Here is a 24,804-nt window from a genome sequence, read left to right as displayed (position 1 = left end):
ATCCAGAGAATAGTTGTTGTTGTTTTATATCATAGTAATTAACAACATCCTCAAATCCGACAGATGTTATTGAAAAGCACACACCACACATTACTATTATAACTGCTAACATTGAAACAGAAGGATGTGTAATAACTAATAGAATAATATATCAAACTAATTTATAAACTAATTTATAAAGATTATGTGAGTGTTGACTTTTTGCATAGGGGGCGCACTTCTACTAAACCGTGGAAACGTTGCATTGTGGGTATTTGACAGGCTTCCTAAGTCAGCTGTCAAAGGAAAGTTGAGCCAAAGTTTCATATTTGCCGTCAGTTCTTTACTTGGCGTTATCAAAGCACTGAGTCCCGTTCGTGGTGCACAGAGAGCCTTCGTCGCCGAGTGTCAGTCTGTAAATAAATACTTAATTTAGGTAGTTAAACGAACTTTGGGGATGAGTTTAAACGAGCACTCCATGCAGGCTCTGTCATGGAGAAAACTGTACCTGAGCCGAGCCAAACTCAAAGCTACAAGCCGAACTTCAGCGCTGCTGTCCGGGTTCGCCATGGTAAGTGGAACCGCTCGGATCCTGGTTATCCCACTTACTTGACGCTTTGCCGCACAAATACACACTCGGTTTATACACCCAGAAGTGAATTTGTGACGCAGATTAGTTTGCTCAACCATCGTTATCCTTTTAAGGGCCTGATGACGGATAAAAACGCCGTAATGTTTTGAGTATGTACCGCAATGTGACAAATAAATAGTTTTAGTTATAGGAGATGGAAATTCTACCCCGCGTCCATGTCACGTCACGTCATGTCATTTCCTTCCCTCTCTCGAACTTATCCACTGTCCAAAATGCCAGAATAGTAAGTAAAATATGTTAGAGAGAAACTATTTTATTGTACATTTATTGTTTTCATAGTTTAGTAAGTTATTTAAACTGGCATCGTTCGCTCTCACCAAGGACTTAGAACTGATTTACGTCGTTACTCCCACACGCGATACAAATGTGTTTTTGCGGGGACATAATCACATAAATGTCACATTTGTTTGGTTTTTGGCGTGTTTCCTTGTCTTCCTAGTGAGCTTTGGGCTGGGTCGAGAACCTTTTGTTGTTTTGGTTCCAGTGAAGCCATTGAGACGTGTGTAATTATTGGGCGATGCAAATGAACTTGACTTGGCTTGATATACTCTGTGGAAAGACTGTTGGCTGTAGGTTTATGTATTCTCTGATCCTGAACACATAAACGTATCCTGGCAAGACATCCCTCAAGTCCACAACAGTTGCAAGTGACACAAGCAGTAGTATTTGTATTATTATTTATTTCTAAATACTGATGAGAGATGTTGCTGCTTTCCACTTTACGTGTGGGGAGTTTCCACACTGACAATTTTGGCCTGACCACACAGTCATAAATTATTACATTATAATTACTGACCTTCCTTCATCAGAACACACAGTCTGTGTTTCTTTTCTGTTTCCCAGGTTGCCATGGTAGAGGTGCAGCTGGAAAATGAAGTTGAATACCCTCCTGGGCTGCTGATAGCCTTCAGTGCGTGTACTACGGTTCTGGTTGCAGTTCACCTCTTTGCCCTCATGATCAGCACCTGCATCCTACCAAACCTGGAGGCCGTGAGCAACGTGCATAACCTCAACTCTGTGCATGAATCGCCCCATGAGCGCATGCATCGCCACATAGAGCTGGCCTGGGCTTTCTCCACAGTCATTGGCACCCTGCTATTTTTGACAGAAGTGATGCTCTTGTGCTGGGTGAAGTTCTTACCGCTCAATAGCCCCAACCGTGTCAACGGTACCATAAGTGCAGGCCAGGCCGCAGCCATTGCTTCCACCTGCATCATGGTGCCTTTTGGACTGGTTTTTATCATGTTTGCCATCCACTTCTATCGTACCCTCGTCAGCCACAAAACGGACCGGCAGATCCGAGAGCTGGAGCGGGTCATTCAGCTGCAGAACCAGCTGGACCACAGGGGTGAGAATGATGACTTGAAGGACTCTATTCAATTTGCTTGATTACGCCTAACTGGCACAGAGCAGCAGTTTTATGTTTGTTGAAGAGGTGTGTGTGTGTGTTCACTGTTGTGGTTTTATATGTCAAGTGCTACAGGCTTTGAAAGTCCACGTTTGGAAAGTGCATGTTCACCGTCTTATGCACATCATATGCATATTATGGAAAATACTGGTTGCTTTACCTTTAACCTGAAGGTAAATGTTTTGTTTCTCAGGCAATAACATGCAGTCGCTTGTATGGAACATTTCTTTGTGTCATATAATATGTATGAAAGATACAATTCATAATCCAAATGTAAACAAAGAGGTCGACCCACAACCAAAAAATTTGCTATGTTTCGCAATCTACATTTTATGAGCCAGAAGTCAACCAAAAAAAAATGAGACATGGAGACAGTTGAGTTTACAGGCCAGTCACAGGTTAAGTTTGTGTAAAATACATAACACTTAGTAGACTGGTCTTATTAATATAATAGGGAGTTATTACAGAATATGCTTTTTGTTTACTTTTTTACTTTTATTTATCTAAAGAAAGTCCCTGTGTAGTTATTTTTTGTGTTCTTCCCTCGAAGCATATATATGCATACTTTACTAGCTGGAACAAAAATAGGATTTTATAGCAAAGAAATCATGTTTATATGCAGACATAATCTTGTGCCATCAGAAGAAGCAGGAGACATCTTTTGAGGAAATGCTGGTCAGTTAAAACTTTTATGCTTTTATCCAATTTTTGCCATTGTATATTTTTTTATTGCAAGAGTTTGCTGAGAATCAAATAAAGCAGTGGTTCTCAAACTGTGGTACGAGCACCATGAGTGCCAGCTGGTGGTGCATCACATGAATGTACATTTCTGCAGGCAATCAAAACAACGGAAGTCTATGGTAATTCAGTTATTGTGATGAATTACTCACAATGAAATTAATACTTTCATTTAAAGTTCTGTGGAAAATTGAGGATTTCATATTGCTTGAGAAAAGACTGTAACCTATGTGTGTGACTGTTTTTGATAAACAAAGTCTTGAAGTGTAAAAGTGAATTTGCTATACAAATGCATCTTTTTTTTTTTAACCTTTATCATAGTTTACAGGCATGTCATGCACTCTGTGTGTAAAGGATATAAGTGGAATATTCTGTATAGTATTTGCTTTATTGTGAGTGTCCTGTTGCACATTGTATAATTGTTTTACTTTGGTTTGACACGTCAATGTAACTGCTGGTACGAAAGCTCTTTCAAGCTCAAATAAGAAAATGTGCTGGGAAATAATTCCCCATCCATTATTTTCTTGTAGACTTGTCACAACAAACCTGTAGTATCCAGACATTGTGACTCACTGTATGTTTAAATTTCAAGCCCACATGATATGACGATGATGATGGGTTTACTTTAAGAGTGAAGTTAAACGACTGCATGTTCCTTTAAATTGCACACCGCCTTAAAAGGAGTTTTGAGCTTTAATTGACTATATATGACAGTGCTGTATTTGTTACTGTGGAAAGATTCAGCATGGTTCAATATTGGGAGTTAATAAAACACATTTGATGTTGGTTACACCCCAGCCTCCCTTGACCCTCCTTCCTCCCCCCTGTTGCTCCTGCACTAATCAGTAAAATAATGCAAATGTGAAGGGATAATGCTGGGAGTCATGCAGGAGTATTTATCTGTGGCAGTAGTTAGCTTTAGCGTTTAATGACCAGGTGAGCCTCCTTGTCTGTGCGTCCTCACTGGTTGGCTGAAAAGTTGGATGGTTGTTTGATGGACATGTTCGCATTCAATTACGTTTTTTGGCTTCCACATAGAATAATGGAAGCTCCTTATAATGCCCTTCTCACCACCTTCAATCAAAACATTCACACTGCTGGCTCTCTTTTCCCTGAAAGAGGCTGTGCAGAGCCGGCCGGAACTGGACAAGCATTGCTTCCTTGTGATTGTCTTCCCGAACTGAGTCAGCTGAAACCTAGACTTTATCTTCTCCGGGGAACACAGCCACATGTAGTTGATGTCTTTCTATATCCTTGTACAGTCTTTAGATCCTTCACCATGCAATTTATAGGAAGCTGAACCCTTACATGTCAGCCTCCTGTGTTGGATTTGACCTTCCCCAAAATCAAGGAGATAGCTGGAGGACTTTTCAGCCTGATCAGCCCTCATGTTCACCTTCAGCCTGTGATCCTGCAGTGTCAAATAGTGTTAACTTTAGCAAATTCATTTAAAAAAAACCCTCTGGTAACATGACACAAAATGTGAATGAAATGAAAAGCACCCTTTGCACATGTTGAACCCCTAAACAGTGTTTCTGCCAGGTTTGAATTCTGTGTCAAACAAACACACGCACACACACACCCACTCGCTCTCCAATTATAGAAGTAGACTTTCCATGTAGGGAAAAAACAAAACAAATGTATAACAAACTACTGGAGAATTCAAAAGGAAAGCCACAGAGGAAATGTGCCATGATGTTTTGCAGCAGATTACGAGGTTGTGGTGTGTTTGTCAGTCAGATTGTTGCAGGAAAACACAGAAACTCATCCTGCCTCCTGCTCGTTGTCTCTCTGCCGTCTCCAGCTGTGCTTGTAGTTGAATACATGGTCCACATTCTGCCTGTATTTTTGTGGGACATTCTGAGGGCAGCTCAGCATTGATTTGCCTCTTGGCATCTCCTCCTTACCAAGTTGCAATGAAACAAGTGACATTTAGTGGTTCTGCATCACCATCACGCACTTCCTTTTTTTTCAGGATGTGAACATTTCTCCTTTTGCAGGAGGGCGATTAGCCACCCTAAGTTTAGTTTAGTTGGTCATTGGTAGTGTGAGTATAGTTGCTGAAAAAAGAGAACTTGGTAGATATTTATTACAGAAATTTGTTGAAGCTGTACATGTACTGTACTAAAACATCTATTTTATAGAACTTTATTCCCTTAATCTTTAATGTTTAGCTTTTTAATTTTTTTCACAGTACAGAATTTTAGGTGATGAACAGGCCAAATGTATCCCAAAATATTCCTGAGGGCTGAGCCATCAGACTGGCTAAGCTAATAATAAGATATGAATAGTGAACCTTCTGGCCTGATGACTGCAGTTTCTTGATCATTATTTTGTCTTTGCGTAAGCCTTGCACCCTATGAGGATGATGGGTGCCCCAATGCTGAACCTCTGGGTGCCAATGTGAAATGAAACATACATCATGCTTCAACCTCTCTTTCACCCATTCAAACACACACTCATTCACTGGCATGTCAGGCAAGGTGCCAACCTGCTTAAAATATTCATCATCAAATTCACAGGAGGTGGAAATTATTATTCCAATTTTATTTTCCATTAGATTTGGCCGGGATGGCACAGTGGCTTAGTGGTTAGCGCTGTCACCTTACAGACTTTCTCCATGACTGGGTTTCCAGGTGCTCCAGTTTTCCTGCACAGTTCAAAAACATTCAGGTGAGCTGAAATGGAAACTATAAATGACCCATAGGTGAGAATTAGTTTTTCAGTGTGAGTGTGTCAGCCCTGTGTGTCCTGGTGTGAACCCTTCCTTCTCACCCAATAAATGTTGGAATAGGCCTCAGCCTCCCACGGGCCTGCATAGAGATAAGCAAGACACAACTCAACAACACCTTCATGAAGGACACATGACATCATAGCAGATCAGCACCACCAGCATATTAAACACTGACCAAAGATTCCGTAATTCATAAGAAATCAAAATGGTATAGAAATAAAACTCAAAAACATGTCAAATGTCTCAAGTGGTTTAACCCACTTGTTTTGCTTGGTGGAATTTTCAGCTTTCAAAGGGACTAAAAACAAAAGATCCCATGAGACGTAAAGGACACGCCTCCAGCACCTGGATGATCATTTAGCAGGGTGTGTGTAGAGGTGTAAATCAATCCTATTTTGTCTCTCTATACTGCACGTGTTTATTTGAAACAACTTTAAAATTAAAATGGCTTTTGATACACATTATGATGAAAATGACTGAGAAAGAATCAGGTCCACTGACAAAAGTCAAATGTAGAATTACTGCTTTGTGTGTCTCTTACCTCTGGAGAGACTCCTTTGGTGTAAACTGTGTGTAAAACTGAGGCAAGGTTTACCCACAAACTATGTCTCCTGCAATAACAACATTGAAGTCCTTCTGCTGCCTGCTGGATCCTTTGCTTATTTCAGAGCCTTTCTGGGTCATTGTTTGGGGAGAGATAGATGGCAAAGGGTGCTTCCACTGACACTAAGTGCTGGCAGACTATGCAGAGACAATCCAGAGATAAACGGAGAATGACTACAGTAGAAACCCTCCACTGGGATGCAGGTACAGTACATGATATAGCAATGATAGAAAAGTGCAGTATTCACACACAGAAACAGGACTGAGCATGTATGAATAACTGAAAATGCTCATCAAGAAACAGATTACACAATGGTAAAACCTGTTATAGTCATAGTCTGAGATTCCCAAGCATCCAAAGAACCTCAAAGATATTTGGCAGAATATCAACTTCCTCTTGTTGTGGTCCCACTTATTATAACATTGGCCTGCATGTATGAGCTGATTCACATACATACTGACAACTGAGCATTTGTTGTGTTCAATCAAAGTCGATAAAATTTGAGTAATACATACACATACTACATAGTGATGCAGTGTACAATGCTACTGTATGCATGTTCACTGTGATGATCTTTTATTATATAATGCTTAAAAAACACCTTAGTGACACATCTTTAGTCAGTTAATAATGCAAAGATGCACTGAAACAAACACTTACCATCATTCTTTGCAAGATCTTCTTTGCAAATGTATCTAACGTTGCACAAGACAGGATGGAACATTTTGTGGAAGAATTGTTCTGTATTTTCCTGTATCAATAATCTATTTTTAGGCTTATATTCTTTCCAGAATGAAGAATCCATAACTTTTCAATTAATTGCGACTGTTCAAAATGTTTTATGACAGTGGCGTTTAATGGTGGCGAATAAAAGCTAAATGATTAATTTAGTCTCCAATTTCGATTGAAGGTCTATATTTCGTCTCCATCTATTGGCGGAAGGACACACAAACAAACCTCGGCGTCGTACCGTGAAAACAACGAATATTACACCGTCAAAAGGTGCACAATGTTGGACCACCAAGGGATGAAACTTTACTTCACGTGAGTAAGATTCAAATATTTTGTTAGCGTTTATTTGGTTATATATTTACATTCGGTCAAACAGCATTGCAAGCGCCATTTTGCTTGTCTCGCGGAAGGACACGGCGCTCGCGGCAGGTGATGCTGTCATCGTCTTGGGGCGTGTTGATCCACCGGAGGCTGAGTAAACAGGTACGAGCATCATGGTGCAGGTGACGACGAATGGCGTCTTTTTGTTCTTTTTTCAGGGTTCACCAATGTAACTCATGGAAATCGAACAACAACCTGCTGAGAGAGAGACCGCGCTTCAGAAATGGACCAGTTATAAGCTCATTATTGACCCCGCGCTGACAAATGGCCTGTACAAAGTGTACCGTTATGATGGACAGCACTTTAACATACCCGTAAGTATTCTCGGTTTATTTTTTGAGTCCAAACAGAATGTGAACACGTCATCTGTTATCAGAGAATAGTTGTTGAACAGGTGTGTGTTCGTGTACAGTGATGGCTGTTGTTTACCTCCTCAGGTGCAGGATTTAGGTCTGTTTCCTGTGGATTCACTCAAAGATCCACGCATCTGTCGCCTCTGGAGCAAATGTGCTAACTGCGAGTTTCTTGTTCCTAAATTTAAGGTATAAATCTCTAATTTTTTATAGAGATAAGTGGATAAAATCTTCCTTAAATGCAGATTATGTCTTCATATTTGTTTGCCACTGTAATCTTAGTCGAATATTCTGCGTCGAATCTTGTGTCGCTCTTTTCTGATTTCACTTTTGTTTTTGCCAGGTTTTTGCTAAATGTTGTAGTTTTATGTCTTAAACGGTCGTTGTGTTGATTCTAAGCACACCAGAGCTGACCTCTACGAATAAGATCCATCTGCAATCAAGAAAGACGTCTTTAATCTCTATGTAAAGGGGATTTTTGAACGCAGCTGTCTTTTTTATCTTAATACAAAGCCAAACAGTTTCTATCACATCGCATCGATAGTAAATGAGCATCATCAGCATGTTTCTAGATTTATTAGTTAATTTACTGCAATGCCATCAATGTGACACCAGTCTGATTTTATTTTTTAATCTGACAGATCAATTTAAACATGTGAATAGTCCATCATTAACATTTTACATATTTTGAGATGACATAACATGACAAATGGCTACATTTAGCGGCTGAAACTGCAAAGAAATTACATTATATTCAGTCATGTGACTCATTTCGGAGGCTTTAGAAAGGCACAAATGTCAGGATTTGCTCAAGACATTTGTAATTCTGTCCAGTATAAATGAAATAGCAAAATATAGCTTCAGTCTCTGGAGGATTTTCAATCTTTTATGGTAATTTTAATACAAATGAGCAGAATGAGAGTAATAATTGCTTGGTGTTTTTATCTCTGTGCCCTTTCAGATTGATGAATGTTATGTTGGTCCTATTCCGCCCAATGAAGTGACCTTTACCAGGTTGAATGACAATGTAAGGGAAGGATTTTTGACTGACATGTGCAAAAAATATGGGCGCCTGGACGACGTGGAAATATTTTACAACCCCAGGAACAAGAAGCATTTAGGAATCGCCAAGGTTGTTTTTGACTCAGTGAGGGCTGCAAGGGAAGCAGTGCAGCACCTCAATCAGACCTCAGTGATGGGGAATATTATTCATGTGGAAATTGATCCAAAAGGTAACACATCACCTTATATTTACCGGATTCATATTTTACTGAGTTTCCATTATTTACCCCAGCTTTACTCATCGCCTCTCGCCAGGTGAAAACAGGGCCCGTTACCTCCAGCTCCTCCTAAGTGGCCTCTGCACTCCGTGGACGTTGCCGGTCGGTTGCAGTGAGGAAGCGGTCCGAAGCCTTATCAACGGCCTGCCGGTAATTGTGAAAGCTTCAAACTTCTTAAAACTATCATCATCTACACACCAGCTGTTTATATGGATGGATGTAAAGATTCCTCAGTTAAGTTTGCTTTCTGTTACCCGTCTCCTACAGGGCAGCACACCCACGGGGAGACAGGGGACAATTTCCAGTCCCACCGGCACTGCTACCCCTCTCTCTCTGGACACAGCCTACTCCAGTATTTTGCAGGGAACCCCTCACAGCTTTGGGCTCACACCATGTTCTCTGGGAACCCCCCGCACTCCTTGCTTGTCTGCAACTCCTCTCTCCCAGGACTCTTGCTACTCCAGTCTGCATGCCACACCAGTCCTCCAGGGGGAGCCGTCAACCTATAGTATTCACAAATCCTTGCGACAAGAGCTCTGCAATCGGAAACCTGCCAGATATCCCCGGCAAAACAGCAAAAGCTCAGACTTCAGCTTCATATTTAACCATTACCAAGCACACACGCCTTTCCCCCTCCCTGCCCACATACACACTGCAGGTAACACCCAGCGGCCCGCGCTTTGTGCTTCCATGGTACGATCCCCTGCTCGCAGTAACACAGAGTCTTCCACTCACCTCGCGTCTCCCGATCAGGACTCTAGAGATGCGGTCATCGCTACACCGAAAGATTTCCCTCTGAAATGCAACTCTGTCAGCATTTTAAGCATTAATTTCACTGCAGATGGTCCCACAGCCACATCATCCCCATCTGACAACCATGCACGCATGTCAGCTTCACCTCCATCTGCTGCCCACAGTGTTTCTGGCAGCACCTATCCACAGGCAGAAAGCCTGGACTCTCGCATTGAAATATTGCTGTTGGGCGGGAAGCGTGCTGAGGCGTCATATTTCGATGGAAGGGCTTTGGAGGCTGCGGCACACTGTGTGGACAGCCAAGCTTCCCTCTGTCCAGCCAAATACTCCCCTGGCTCAGACTGCTCACATGACTACAGCCCCACTCCTCCTCATGAAAACAATGAGGAGGAAATTATCCGAGCTGTTTCCTCTCTCACTAAAAGCTGCCAGTCGCCCTGCTTGTCTGATTTCACAGATTTTGAAATTGGGGCCAGCGAACCTGAAACCTCTTCTGACAAAGACGCACAAATGGCCCCTTTGCTTTCATGTCCCAAGGTAATACAGAAGAGAGACATCATTTCTATATCTATATCTTCCATATGCAAAAGTAGTTTAACTCTTCATCCATTCATTTGTAAACGTGATGATTTTCTCTGTGTCACTCAGGAACTCAAAGCTTCAGATGAGGGGAAGGAGGTCTTTGCCGACACGCAGTCCACAGCTTTGAAACCCAGTGAGGAGCTCTCCCTCTCCCAGCCTCCTTCTTTGACTTGCATCCCAGTAGCAACTCTTGCCAAGACATGTGGACGCTCCCGCCCACCAGTCCCTCCTTTCCCCTTCTCTGTTCCCTCCTTTCCTCCATCGGCGCCGCCCTTCCCTGTTCGCCTTCCAAATGGCACCATTCCCTTTCCACCTCCACGCTGGATCCCACCTCCTGGCTGGGGCGCCGGCATCCCCATTCCCCCTCCTGGGATTCCTCCTCGTCCTCCTCCACCTTCTCTGCTCGGACCCCCTCCGCCTTTGATGGCACCGCCCTCTGTCGGGCCATCTTTGCACACTTTTCCCATACCCATGCAGCCTGCAGGCCATATGGAGCAGGGGAATCCTCCGAGGCCTTTCTGTGCACCGCCATGGCCCTGTCCAACTTTTCCCAGGTTCAACCCATTTGTGCCACCACCAGATTATCCAGTAGTGAGGGTCAACGCTCACAAGGCCACAATAGAAGGGGCTTTAGGAGTCATCATGGAAGAGCTGAGGTCAATCATTAAGAAGGACATCACACGTAAAATGATTGAGGGCGTAGCGTTCAAATCCTTTGACGGGTGGTGGGACTGTCAAGAGAAGAAAACAAAGGTATCTTTACATCCTTTCTTGTCCCTGATGTGTTCAGTGATTAAATGAAATCATACGGTATTATTGCTTTCGTTGTTTTTGTTTCTTTCATAAGATTCCAACGGCTCCTCCGAAAACTGGAGCGAGAGGAGAGGAAGAGAGGAAGAAAGTGATAAATCCCCTCGGTCACGTCACTGCTCAGGGCAAAAAGCCTCCGCTGCCTTCCTTCAAGGTAGCATGACTACGACTGGGATTCATAGAGAAGATACCAGAGTCATCTTAACTGTGATGTTGTGTAACGGTGGTTGAACTTTTATAATGCAGGTGAAACGGAAAAGAGCCTTTGATGCCTCACCAGACGAGAAAGAGGAAGCCACAAATGAAGGTTCGCGTCACTGATCATTCCTTCTAAACCGTGGCTGGAGCAGCTGTGTTGATCTGTTCTCCTGGTTTCACACAGAGACACAGACGCTTGAGCGACCTCATCCACCTCTGAAACGGAGACACGCCAGACCCCACCAGCTCGACAGTGATGACGACGAAGGGCAGGAAGAGGACGAGGCCCTGCTTACGTCAGACCGAGTGGACGCTACAGTGTTATTAGATGATGCTCCTCAAATTCAAGTAAAGATGGAATTTTATGTAATACGATGAAGATGAAGAGTTCATATGAAGGTATGACATGGTTGACACTGCATAATAACTGCTTACTCTGGTAGATGAAGAGTGACGAAGCTGATGGTGGTGGCAGTCCTCATCATCGACAGGAGGAAGACGACGTGGTGCAGAATCATACAGAGGATGAAGAGGCCAATATCTCAGGAAATGCTGAAGGACTTCAAAGCTTGGACAGTGGTACGTTAAAAGAGACACAGTTTAACCCCTTAAAGCTCAATAAATACTCACAGCTTTACGTAAATGAACACTTTTTTTTTATTAAAGAGAGTTTTTCAGAGAGCAGCTCCTCAGAGGAAAGTGAGACCTCGTCAGACTTCGACTTCTCCGACTCGTCCTCGGAGAGCTTTGACAGCTCGTCCTACTCTGACTTCAGCCCCGAAGACGAGGACGCAGAGGACGGCAGGAGCATTGAGTGTATCGTGCTGTCCTCAGATGAAGAGGACATGGAGCTGGAGCCCCCTCACACCCCCTCTGGGCCCCTCACCCCCGGTGCTCAGCTGGAGCCGGACCTGCACGACTGGTCAGACTCATTTCTCAGGGAGGACTGCCAGTACAAACCCGGTCAACATGAGCCGCTCCACATGGACGCCATGATGGAGCTCCATACCAGCGAACCCCAGCACCATCTGCAGACCCTGTCGCTAATAGGACTTCCAGGTTACATATCCAACGTCATCTAATGCTGAATGAGTGAATGGAATGAGTTTGCAGGATCGTGACCATTCAGATAGATAGATCAGTTACCTGGGAAAATGTAAACATGATTCGTCATTTCCTGTTCTTTATCTGTGTTGTGGCAGAACCTGACTTTGATGTGGGGATGGCGAGCGCTGAAAGGACGGTGGAGCCCCCAGAGAACATAGAGAACCTGAGGCCTCTCACTCCGACCGGCTGCTTGGCAGACAGTGACCCCGACCTGCTGATGAGGAGCAAACCATCGTCCCCAGCCGAGGAGCAGGTGGAACGACCGCAAACTCCAGGCAGGGGAATAGTGGCTCATCTAGATGGTGAGGACTCTCTAAATGACCTCCTCTCCCTTTCTCCATCAAGCAGTGAGCCTCTTCTGTCTCCCTCGCTTCCCCAAACCACATACCCGCTGTATCATGAAATGCCAAAGACGCCTGGCACAGAGGAGAGGAGTGGATGGAATCAGTATAACTGCGGGAGAGTTCCAGCGACACCAGGCAGAGGGATCAACAGGTATCCACCTCGCAGCAGCCCATATCCTGCTCCCTCCCTGTCCTGCGGCCGCTACGTCAGAGCTCCAAAGACTCCTGGAAGAGACATCATTCTACCCAGAAGAGCCGTAGTCCACAGGAGGAGGACACTGATCCTAACAGGCTCACAGCCCCTCTTAAGTGACGGCTCTCCCGTTGAAGCATCCTCTCCGTTCAGCCTCTCCGAATCCTCGGCAGCCTCTCCCGACGGTAAGGCAGCGTGGATAAGTCCAGAGGAGAGGATGAAGCCGCTGTGGGGCCTTGAGAATATGCCGGGTCTCCTGAACGACGAGAACTGGGAGGAGAGAGCAACATCTTTCACGAGGCGAGAGCGGTGGAGGAGGAGGAGGAGGAGGAGGAGGAGATGGAGGATAAGACATCGGCGGTCACGTTACAGGGTATCTTCTTCACACTCCTCCTCCTCCAGTCATCCTCACAGGTGGCGGACACGCTGCGAGGAGACGAGACTCCTTCACAGTGTTTGGATGGACGGAATGGATGAGGAAGACGCCAGGCTCTTACAGTGCATGTATGAAAGGCTGCAACAACAACAACAACAACAACAACAACAGGATGGAGGTCTCAGTTGGCTCAGCGACGCTCCATGGAAAGCTCACCCTCATATCCTTTCAGCCTGAAGAAGTTAGAGCTTTGTGTGAGATTTTAAGTGAAGTCTCTGACCTTTAATCACACTGAGCAGAAACAAGAAGAGTTCAATTGCAAAACAGAAAGATAAAATGAAATGTTTTTATATAACACTCCAGCTCAAATCAATCAAACTTGATGTTACTTTTGTTTTAATTCTTAAGTTTTAATGTTTAATGTTTTACAGGGCTGCACTTTACATGCAGTGTCCATTGTGTCCAACAAGTGGCAGCATTGCACAAATAAGAACTTTTACATGCTTCAAAAAATTAATAGACGCATCCAAAACAATGCATTAACCAAGGTAACCAAGGTAACAGGACAATTATTACCTCTACATACTTTCAGGTCCATTGTAGGTTGAGCTACTTTGTCCATTTAAACACACTGGTACTCTTAATAGTGACCAACATAACAAACAGGTGTGTGATGACTGGAACAACACCTGGACACACACAGCATCCGTCATCAGATTGGATCGGTCATGACTCAGGTTGTGTAGTTGTCATCCTTAACCGCCGCTCACTGACCAAAGTCTCTGCAGAGAAGCTTGAGAACTGGTGGCATCGCGGCCACAAAACCGGCTCTGCCCGCAGTGAAGGCTTTTACAAAATCAGCAGAAGTGAGAAAATGAAATACCTCAAAGACACACGGACAGCCAGCGAGCTGCCGTCCACGAGTGCTCAGGTATTGGAAGGGGGAAAGGAGTATGATGATCATTTATCTCAGTTTAATGGTGAATTTATGTAAACACATGTTGATTTTTTTGCTCCTCGTCAGGGAAAATGCATCCCGGCCTCTCTGCGCTCAGGGTCTGACTTCAGGTCTGAACAGCGCCGCCTGCTGTCCTCTTTCAGTTGTGACAGTGACTTGCTCAAGTTTAACCAACTCAAGGTAAGTTAGACACAAGATTGAGACTTCCTGCCTAAATCATGGGGCACAACTTATAAGGAAGGTAATGCTTACAAGAACCAATGTTATTTTTCTATTTTTCATTTTTGTTATCGATCTTATGACAGACGTACCAACCAATTAGAGTAAAAACATTTAGCATTATGCCAGTTTATAAACCCAACCAGTTTAACATGAAAGTGTTAACATACACTAACCTCTGCGGAGGCTCAGGTTGACTGACCTACAGGCCTCTGGGATTGGCTTCCTGTTGACGATGACACACTCTGTAGCCTTGAACAGGGTCACTTCTGGCATGTGTTTCAGTTCAAGTTAAGTCAAGTTTATTTGCACAGGCCAAAATCACATGCAATGTTACAAAGAGCATTACTTGACTACACAGTAAACAGTTCCCGGCCCACAAAGCTCCCAAGCAAGACTAGGAAAGACTTCCCAAAAAACATGTAAGGAAGAAAGTGAAGAGACACTGGTATCTGTTTTTTTGGCATTAAACGCTTCACGTCTTTACACATCAGTTCCGCAGGAAGAGGATTCAGTTCTGCCGGAGTCACATCCACGATTGGGGCTTGTTTGCCATGGAGCCCATCGCAGCAGATGAGATGGTGATTGAATATGTGGGCCAGATCATCAGACAGGTGAGACAGGTCAAGGTCAAGGTAAACTTTATTATCCCCACGGGGCAATTTGCTTTACAGCCAGCAGAGAATCAAAACTATTTCACACAACATACAATATAGGTGCAGAGGGGACCTAAGGTTACTAGATGTTGTTTAAGAGGTCAAAGGTAGCAGGGACAAATGAGCTCTTCCTCAGTCCTGGTCAGTTTTGACTTTTCAAACTTAGCGACCCAAACCAGAAGAATTAGAAGGTTAAAACTCCATAAAACATGAATACAACAAAAACATTTACATTTACTTTTATAAAAGAATTGTCAACATTAAAACTTTGCATTAGCAGCATCAGTGTTGACATCAAAAATGAGTTTGTTGTCACTTATCGTACCCAGATATTTGTACTTTTGGACAACTTCAACAGCCTGACCATGAATAAGAACAGAGGGAATCGTTGGAAGATCATTTGCTTTGTTTTGGAGACATTTATATCCAGGGAAGAGCGTTCACGGGTTAAAATCATCCACCACCATGCTGTGATTGGTTTACCAGCCAACATATCAAACCTGGATTGATGTTGGTCAGACGCTCTGCTGAAATATGATTTTGGATAAAGTTAAAAGCTGAGGAAAGGTCAATAAAAAGCAGCCGTGCTAAATTCTAAATTTTTTTTCACCCTCCAAGTGGCTCAGGAGCCAGTTAAGCAGGGTGCTGGCAGCCTCTTGACACCTGTGGGGGAGGGGGGCATTGTTGTTCTAGGTACTTTCCAGGCTCTACTGATAAATTCAGGTAATATGTCATCGGCTCTACACAAGGGAATTAACAACAAAGGGATTAATTCCCACGCCGTGTCTGTCTCCCTCCACAGGGCATCGCTGACATGCGGGAGAAGCGGTATGAAGACGAGGGCATCGGAAGCAGCTACTTGTTCAGGATCGACCAGGACACCATCATCGACGCCACCAAATGTGGGAACCTCGCCAGATTCATCAACCACAGCTGCAACGTGAGTGAAGACTGCTTGCATCTGCACTCTAGTGGTGTTGAGTCTCAAACTGGTTGTGTCTGCCGTTGTTCTTCCACCATATCTGTGTGACGACTTAAACTTTGAACTCTTTTTTTTTTTGTCTCAGCCCAACTGCTACGCTAAGATCATCACTGTGGAGTCCCAGAAGAAGATTGTGATCTACTCCAGGCAGCTCATTAATGTCGACGAGGAGATCACATATGACTACAAGTTTCCCATTGAAGATCAGAAGATTCCTTGCTTGTGTGGCGCAGAGAGCTGCAGGGGCTCCTTGAACTGATGCAGATAAGCTACAGGCACCAGATAACACAGAGCAGCGGTTTGAGGTCCTGTGCAAACAAACAGTTTAATCCTAATGGATTTAATGGATTGGATGGAATGAAATGGAAGAAACTGCAGTATCATCACTTATCAAACAGAATGCAAATGTTCCTGAAGATCAGAAAATGTCTGCCCACCCGCTGGTTAAGGATGTGATGTTCTCTGCCTCCTTTGGTGTTTGCGGCGAGTGTGAAGGACTCGATCACAAAAACAACTTTGTTTGTTCTTGATTCTGCTGCAGTACACTTTAGTTTATAGGAAACGAGATGAAATAATTCCACTTCTGCAGTGCGTTAAAATGTGACATATTTGATTGCTTGCTCTGATTTGACCCACTGATTTCAACAGTTTCATACAACAATGTTTGCTTGTACATTCATTATATGAATGGCAAACACTGTTTTCTATTGTCGTCTCTTCCAACACGGAGGAAACCTGACGGCCTCTCAGAATAACATGTTGACCATGACAAGTAAATCATTGCCCAGGTGAACTCATGGATGTATAGTTAAATGTTTTCATTTATGGAAGCTTTATGATGCTTTGCTTGATTCAAGCTTTTGTAAATAATAATGATTTCTTGTTTTCATGGTTTGAAAAAGAAAATGTTGCTTTGTTGTTTGCTTTTTTGTAAACACACATTGAAGTAAATCAGGCTCATCAAATAATGCTAAATTGTAATAAACCATATATATGGCATGAGATTTGAATACAACATAAATTAGTTTTTATGCATTTATATAATAATTCATAAGTGCTGTTTATTACAAGGGTGTAAACAAAATTCTCAACAACACATTGATGCTCTTATTTAGTTGCTTTTGGAACTGAACAGAATCAGCATTGAACATCATCTTCACATGCTCTTTGACTCTCCGTTTGGTGTCATGATGGTCAAGTTCCCACGAGCTTTCTGCTCGACTTCAATGGCTTCAAAAAGAGACTTGAAGTTTCCTGCACCGAAGCCCTGGAGTCAAAAACAAAAGCCACGAAAGTAACAATGTTATCGATTGCGTAATAATGAAAGCTTCACCTACGTAAGTGCTAACATCATCATGGCTCCCTCACCTGGTAGTTATGTCTCTGAATGACTTCCAAGAACACGGTGGGGCGATCCTGTACTGGCTTAGTGAAGATCTGGAGTAAGTAGCCGTTATCATCGTAGTCCACCAAGATCTTCAGCTCCTGGGTATGAAGATTACGTGTTATTATAACATATTTGAACCTTTATGCTCTCAAAGTCTGGTTAACTGCACATACAGATCACGCCTGCATTCAGAACACTTGAGTAAATTGCCAAACACAAATCTATTGGAATGTGATGGTATTCTGACCTGCAGTACATCCAGGTCCTCAGTGATTTTGACCTTGGAGTGTGTGAGCTTCTCTCTCAGCTGATTGTAGTAGGAATCCGGCACACACATGAACTCCATGCCGCGCTCCTTTAGGTTACGAATCTGAAAGTACAGCATTCACGCGTCAGAGAGCAGCCGCCGCGTCTCCTTACGAAGCCAAGCGCAGCCGTCTGTACTTACTGCGGTGATTATGTCGGATGTGTTCATAGCAATATGCTGCACTCCTGGGCCTCCATAGTACTCCACATACTCCTATAGGCGAGCACAGGGAGAATAAGGCCTTTGTTTAAAACCTTTATCATATCAATAAATGGTTTCAAAGTCAGATATCAGCATAAATCATTCAATCCTTTCCCTTTAAGTTGCAGACTTGCCTGATTTTGAGTTTTTGAGTTTCCAAAGGTTGAAGGAAATGTGAATTAAATCCCTTTAGCCAAATTGAGATTCTGTCAGATTTCCCCCTGTTTGGTATCATACAATTCAAAGCTTCATAACTCAGATGTTAGTTTTAGTCAGAGAGACATGGATGATACTTTCAAATAAGGAGGACAACCGGGCCATAATGTGCAAAATGTGATTCACTGAAATGGGGTCAAATTTGAGATAAAAATATAGAACTATTGAGATTTTGATATTACTTAAATCTGAAATGGTGTCAGAGAGTTAAATAGAGAACATGCCTGGATTTGAGACTTGCGTTTCCCCATGGCGGGCTCATTGATGGGCATCTTCACAGTTTCTTCATAGTTTGCCACCACGATGGAGCGCAGTGCACTGAACTCCGTCTGCAGCTGTTTGTCATCCACCGACCAGAAGCGGTGAAACAGGAGGTTCCTCTGATACCTGCATACACACAGAAGAGATCCAGAACCACAGAAGAAGTCAAACATCGGGCTGCGACTGGCAATATTTTGAGCTCTCGTGTCTGGAAACTGACAAAACCAAACTCTCATTATCTTAAATGCTTCAGTGTGCGACTTGAACAGACGCTGTTCATGAATCGGCCAATGAGCTCGCTGCAATACAGATCTGCCCTGCCCCTCCTTTCGTTCGTGTTGTGGGGTGCAAACTAAATCCAGATGTGGAGAACTCTGGGGGATCGTCCAAAAGAAAATGCAAAGTCATAGCGGTGCTGACTCATGCCAAGCGAGTTGAGTTATGGAAAGATGTGCCCTCTGACCTCACTGCTCCCGTCCACCCACTGACCTCTGACCTCTCAGATAGTCTGGCCCGTGCAGGTACCGTGTTGTTATTCCACATGCATGTCTCTAAACTCTTCCCGTTGAGGGTGGCTTTGTGCGTGACCAGATCCTGATTCAGAAAACCCTTTTCCTTACCACTCCACCACAGGAACCATCTCCTCATCCGACTGGTTTCCCACAACGTGATCGATGAAGTTCAGCTTTCCGCTTGGTCTGTGTATAGAGGATGAAAACGGTGCAACTTTACAGCTCCTCAAAATGTCCTCACTGTTTGGAACTAAGACATTTTTAAATTGGTTTGGATCATTTTTCATCATCTCCATGGCGATAGAGACATATGTAGGATTGTAAAATAGCCCCAACTTCAGCAGGACAGATTTGAGAAGTTATCAGATTGATCAATTTCTTTGGATGAGCATGGAAGTGTGATCGTGGAAGGGCAATCATAATGAATAACATGCAACTATTCCCAACTCCAGCTCCTTCCACATCAAATCCCTTTTCTCCCCTGGATGACTTGGAATAACTGCAAGTGTCCTCCAGTCCAAACCTTTATGTTACATATGTTCTAGGGTTTTCCTGGGATCGGATTCAAGGCTTCCCAGGGTTATTCGGGAAGTATTTACTACTACAGACTGCACTGACACAGTTATGCGTCTCACCCAAAGAGAAAGAGAAAGTCGACGCTGTAACAAGTCCAACCGTCACCATGACAACTGCTGCATACTCACAGCTTGGCTAATGAAGGGTCGTGGGATGTCGTAGGGAGGAAGCCGGGCAGAAACAGGCCATTGTATCCTGCTCTCTCCACAAACGTGTGTGTGGTGTCGCCATACTGCAAATACAACAAGAACAGTTGAGTGATGTGACAACGAATACATAAAGGCTTCTCTTCCTCAGCTTCCTCACCGTCTGCAGCATGGCCAGCCGTACTCGACCGTACTTGTCCTCCAGCGTGTGGGGCTCCTTCACTATGATGGCGCCTCTCTCGCGGGCTTTCTGTGAAGGCAAAGCGTGAACATTCATCTACATGCAGGTTTAATGGATCCTTAATGTGCAAAGTGTGGCAACAAGCAATACCTGCACCAGGAAGTCACAGTCCTCCACTGTAAAGGCGATGTCCTTCACTCCGTCCCCGTGTTTGACCAAATGAGCTCCCATCTCTGAAGGAATAAAATGGTTTCTTCATCACAAATTCAATCTTTCTGTTTGTTTGGAAGTATTTCAACCCTCAACCTGTAAGCATTTACGCCCTAATGGTTTGGTTTCTGATCAATTGTTCAATGGGTCTCTGAAATATAAATGATAAACTGAAAAAAAATCAAACAAACACATGATCAAGGGGACTTCCAGGTCCTCTGAAATGAAGACCATAATCCAGACTGCTCATTATAGCACTGGGCCTCCTTCCAGTGTTTCCTGTTTGAGTCTCTCATCAATAACTCACAAGAAAATAGATTCAAACGCCACGTATGACCTGCAGTCTGCTACACTACAGAGCAGAAACAAGGCTGAAGGCCACATGGGATCCAAACACAAGACCCTTCTGCATCTGGAACTAGTAATGCTTTTAGATCAAATTTTCACCAAAGCTGCTAAGTGCGCTGAAATTGAATAACTTTTCCAAACTGTGATGATAGATATGTTTATTTCTTGATGCAAGAATCAAACTGTACCTTTGTTTCCAGGGTTGAGGGCAGATGAGAAAACATAAACGATCTGTGAACACAAACAACAACTCACTGTTATCATAAATGTTTGTAATGAAAAAAAACAAAAAAAAGAATGAAATACAGATAATGCATTTGTTTTTATTTGAAATTATATTTAATACAAAAATAACAACATAAATGAAAAAAAATGATTGCATTTCCGAATATTTTTTTTTAAATATTATCAATGCATTACATTATTGGACTTATTCATAATTTGCTTCCCAGTGAGAAAGTCAGGAGCTGATTTTTGCTGTGATTGGTTAGAAACAAATCCATTCTGGAGTAAAATGGGTCACGTTATCTCAGAGGTTCTTTACCTTCCCCTGTTTGACCGCGTGGGACACCACATCACGGCTTCCTGTCTCTAGACCTTTGTACGCCAAAGGTTCAAATCCCAGCTTGTTACAGTAATACGCCGCCGCCTGTCAAAGCAGAAGAAGCTCGCGTTCAACAGAAAGTCAAAAGTCTGATGTCGCCTCACACAGATCAAACATGAGGAGGGAGCAACAATTGTTGTGCTTTGATCATTGTACCTGTTTGGCATTTCCAACCCAGAATGTTAAATGATCAAAGCAGAGGAATCTGCCCTGTACATGCTGAGGACCAGAGAAGAAGAATGTCTCAGTACGCTTCAGTGAAATACAAAATCCAGGACAACTTACAGAAACATCTGCAGCTATAAAGACCACTTACAAATATGTTATTAGTGTCAGATTAATATTTTCCCTGATTTGCTGTTGTAGATCAATAAATTGAACTTGTGATGTTTCCTACCTTTTCTCCTTTATCTGTGTATGTTGTCTGGAAACAAAGCAACAGTAATGAAGTCAGCATTAACAACACAGTGTAACCAAGCCAGACCAGATGCTTTCTATAAGGAAACGTAAACTTTCTGTCCCTGATAATATAAATAAATGCATGTAAAGTGTACTCACCATCTCTGTGCTGCTGACCTGAGCTGTCACAATTGAATCTACATGGAAAGTCTGAATTTAAGCTCTGACAGAGACTTTCTGACTCCAGCCACTCCTCCTCCATGGGAGGGGGGAAGACACAACATTCACCATTAGTGCACTGCTGCTGTTATGCAATGATTACTTAAGGGGAAAACAGGTTTTGATAGCTTTAATTTGTCACATCTGGCAGGAGAAGTGTGGCGTGTGTTCAATGACGCTTTAAATGGTTTGTTGATATAAATGTGTTGATAAAATCTGATGTGAAAGTGGGTCATTTGCAGGTTCCAGTACATTAATAGATCCTTATATAGAAATGTATTTGTTGTATTAGTAACGTAGTAAATGAATACAAATACAAACATTTATTTTTCTCTTTTGTTTTCTGGTTCAACAGCTCAGCTTTGACTCACATCTGCTTTGTTAGAAGAGGCGCATGTGTTAGTGTTTAGTGAGGAGAGGAGGCTCACTCATGCAAGACTCTGATTGGCCCGCTGCTGAGCAATGCACACACACACACACACACACACACACACACACACCACTATCTCCACTTCTTTCTGTTACTTAATTGTCATGACTCCAGTTAAACAGGAGAAAATCACACTGACGAGATCACGTCCGTTGTATTTCACCTGTAAGATGAAAAGTTTTCTGTGATGAATTCTGAATAACTCTCGAAAGCTCTAATCGAGTTTTTCTCAGAGTCTGACCCTGACCACCAGGACCAACAGGTCCAAACAGACCGTTCACACAGTCTGTAGACGTAATAGGAGTTTAATGACATCCAAATTAGATATGTTGCCTTTGGTTTGCCCCTTTGTTTGAGCTCAGTCAGACACAGGAGTAGTGGCTTCAGGTGAGTGAGGGAACGAGTGTGTAGGTTAAAAAGAATCACACACACACAAACGGACCTTACCAAGTCCACACACACCTGATGTATATTACATTACGATCATTTGGCAGACGCTATTATCCAAAGCGACTTACATTACATTACCACCCTTTGCAGAGGGGGAGCAATTGAGGGTTTGGTGCCTTGCTCAGGGGCACCTCGGCAGGGGCTCGAACCAGCGACCCTCCGGTTCCAAAGCAGAAGCACTACCCACTGAGCCACTGAGCCACTGCCTCCTGCTTATATACATTAGCTGATCAGACCGTTAACACACAGAGGGGAGCATAATAACAAGAACTAACAAATAATACACCACAAGGGAAACTGCAGCTCCACTTATATATCAATATTATAGAATTTGAGAAAATAACACATAAGACAGTGGTGAATAAAATGAAAATACAACAAAAGAATAAATCCAAATAATCCCCTGCTCCCCTGTGATGTGGACAGAGACGTGGATCAGTCCACCCTGGCCCCCCCGTGTATTTAAATGACCATAGACAGGTCCTGTTGGCACATGTGACCCCAATGGCCCCTCAGCAGCCGGAACAGCGGCCCCACCGGTAACTCACAAGAAGATCATGTATGAAAGTGTGTGTGTGTGTGTGTGTGTGTGTGTGTGTGTTTGTGTGACTGAAGGTGCTGCCGTCACAAAGTGTAGTGCAGTGTAGTCAATGTGTGGTGGTGTGAGGACGCCAAAATTGAGTATGGAATGGAGCCCGGAACAGAAACCATCAAGAACTTTGAGTGTAAAACTGCATTTGGTCTGTGTTACATTTTAAGATTGCATAACAACAAATACAGAGCAAGATGCACACAAACAGAATCCATAGCTATGTTGTGTATCTTTTAAAACACAACTCTTGGTAAACAAACAAGTTCTCCACATCAAACTCGTAGAGAAACATGGACGTGTTCGTTCTCTTACGTTTCAAACACACTGCGCAGTAACAACAGTAATGAGCGTTTCAAACCTGAAATTCTCCTGGGACCTCGGCCCTGGAGATCTTTGTTATTCGCGTTGTTACCAGGACCAACATGTTGCACCAGATACTTCAAATTGAAAGATCAGTAACGTGTCATGATGAAAGACTTGCAACTTCTGCATTGCCTCAGATGAGAAGAAACACAATGTGATGATTTTAAAAGGTGCTGCTGTAATTTGTCCTAAGAGGCAAGTTACTCTCTCCTACATCATTCAGACGAGCTCAGGCTTTACCACAACACATTATGCTTGCCTCTATAATGTCCCCTGACACTCTGCCCCCGAAGGAGAAGCCCCCTGCACAACTCAGCCCTCCCTGTGCCACAGCTTCTCACTCTGCAGCAGAGACTCCAGACAGCAAAGCAGCTGGTTAGATGAGAGGTCAAAATGAGTGAAAGGCAGCCGCAAATACTGGTGAACGGTGAACGACAGGACGAGCAGGTTGAAGCGCGGAATGCTGTCAAAGAGCAGATCGACTCTGTCGGGCCGGAGGATGGAAATGCTGCTGAGGACAAGGAGACGCAAGCAAAGATGCAATCTGTTTTCCAGCAGGTACGTGACCAGATCAGATCACAAGTGGGCATGAAAGCAAAGAGCAGCATAGTGGAACTGGTGCGACAGGTGAGAGACAGAGAAACAGGGGATCCACTGCTGAACAACCACCCTGATGACAACAACAAAGAGAAGAGAGGAGAGGAACCGTCCACACATGAAGGTGAGATGGATGGGAAAGGAGACATTCCTGTGATTTTTGAAGAAAAGCTTGAAGCTTGTAAAAAGGCCTTAAAGGAGGAGTTTGAGCAGCAGATTTCACAGGTGCGTAAAGAAATGCAGGCCTACACCGATCAGGCCTTGAGGGACATGGGGTCTAAGCTGCAGTCCCACAGTCTACATCAGGCTCGTCCCAAACCACTAGAGAGCAGAGGCCCAAATAAAAAACAACAACCCACAACGGCTCCTTCAATGGCCTCCAGGAGGGGACGAGTCCTGACCCGGACCATGACCACCATCATCCCTAAGACGTGTCCCCCAGTTATCGTCGGCCCGCGTGCCAAGTCAGAGACGCTGAGCTCCTCAAAGAGTCACGACCCTCGTCGGCTGTCCAAGGGTCCAGAGGTCTCCAGCAACAAGCAGCAGTACAACCACAGGCGGCTTCCCCCCACCTGCCCCCCTCCGCATCAGCACAGGAAGCTGGTCCAGACAAAAACCCAAGCAGGACATTAGCTGGACAGGGAGACAGAAGACAAAACATCATCAGGATGAAATCTCAGCAAAGCTACTGATAAAAAAAATCATTTGTAAGTGAAATACTTACAAATGAGCACTGAATGATTTGATGCTTTGCTTTCAGTGATCA

General features: G+C 43.6%; 3 protein-coding genes across 3 annotated transcripts; 2 read left to right on the top strand and 1 right to left on the bottom strand.

Moving 5' to 3' along the window:
- Positions 1–234: 234 nt before the first annotated feature.
- Positions 235–3,569, top strand: orai1a (ORAI calcium release-activated calcium modulator 1a). Its single transcript, XM_076154300.1, has 2 exons — positions 235–550; positions 1,475–3,569. The coding sequence occupies exons 1-2, from the start codon at positions 437–439 to the stop codon at positions 2,018–2,020; spliced, it is 660 nt and encodes a 219-aa protein (XP_076010415.1). The 5' UTR covers positions 235–436; the 3' UTR covers positions 2,021–3,569.
- Positions 3,570–7,404: 3,835 nt separating this feature from the next.
- Positions 7,405–16,990, top strand: LOC143003396 (histone-lysine N-methyltransferase SETD1B-A-like). The gene is given in 17 exon segments (XM_076154013.1): positions 7,405–7,542; positions 7,666–7,770; positions 8,543–8,813; positions 8,899–9,011; positions 9,129–10,151; positions 10,263–10,949; positions 11,044–11,160; positions 11,253–11,343; positions 11,389–11,552; positions 11,648–11,783; positions 11,871–12,263; positions 12,407–13,444; positions 13,995–14,155; positions 14,249–14,362; positions 14,896–15,015; positions 15,860–15,997; positions 16,125–16,990. Coding segments are annotated over 17 exon segments (4,983 nt in total). The 3' UTR covers positions 16,299–16,990.
- Positions 16,991–17,064: 74 nt separating this feature from the next.
- Positions 17,065–21,628, bottom strand: hpdb (4-hydroxyphenylpyruvate dioxygenase b). The gene is made up of 14 exons (XM_076154221.1): positions 21,547–21,628; positions 21,386–21,412; positions 21,145–21,207; positions 20,929–21,033; positions 20,573–20,615; positions 19,977–20,059; positions 19,806–19,895; positions 19,628–19,731; positions 19,032–19,109; positions 18,375–18,537; positions 17,875–17,946; positions 17,674–17,796; positions 17,408–17,524; positions 17,065–17,306 (listed from the first exon to the last, which is right to left on the bottom strand). Exons 1-14 carry the CDS (start codon positions 21,547–21,549, stop codon positions 17,196–17,198), a joined length of 1,182 nt encoding a protein of 393 aa, XP_076010336.1. The 5' UTR covers positions 21,550–21,628; the 3' UTR covers positions 17,065–17,195.
- Positions 21,629–24,804: the final 3,176 nt, after the last annotated feature.

Source organism: Genypterus blacodes, unplaced genomic scaffold (assembly GCF_046128005.1).
Source record: "Genypterus blacodes isolate CSIRO-AG114 ecotype Tasmania unplaced genomic scaffold, CSIRO-AGI_Gbla_v1 ptg000061l_1, whole genome shotgun sequence".
Classification (NCBI taxonomy): domain Eukaryota; kingdom Metazoa; phylum Chordata; class Actinopteri; order Ophidiiformes; family Ophidiidae; genus Genypterus; species Genypterus blacodes.
Note: the sequence above shows the minus strand (reverse complement) of the source record. Positions and strands in the feature narration are given on the sequence as shown.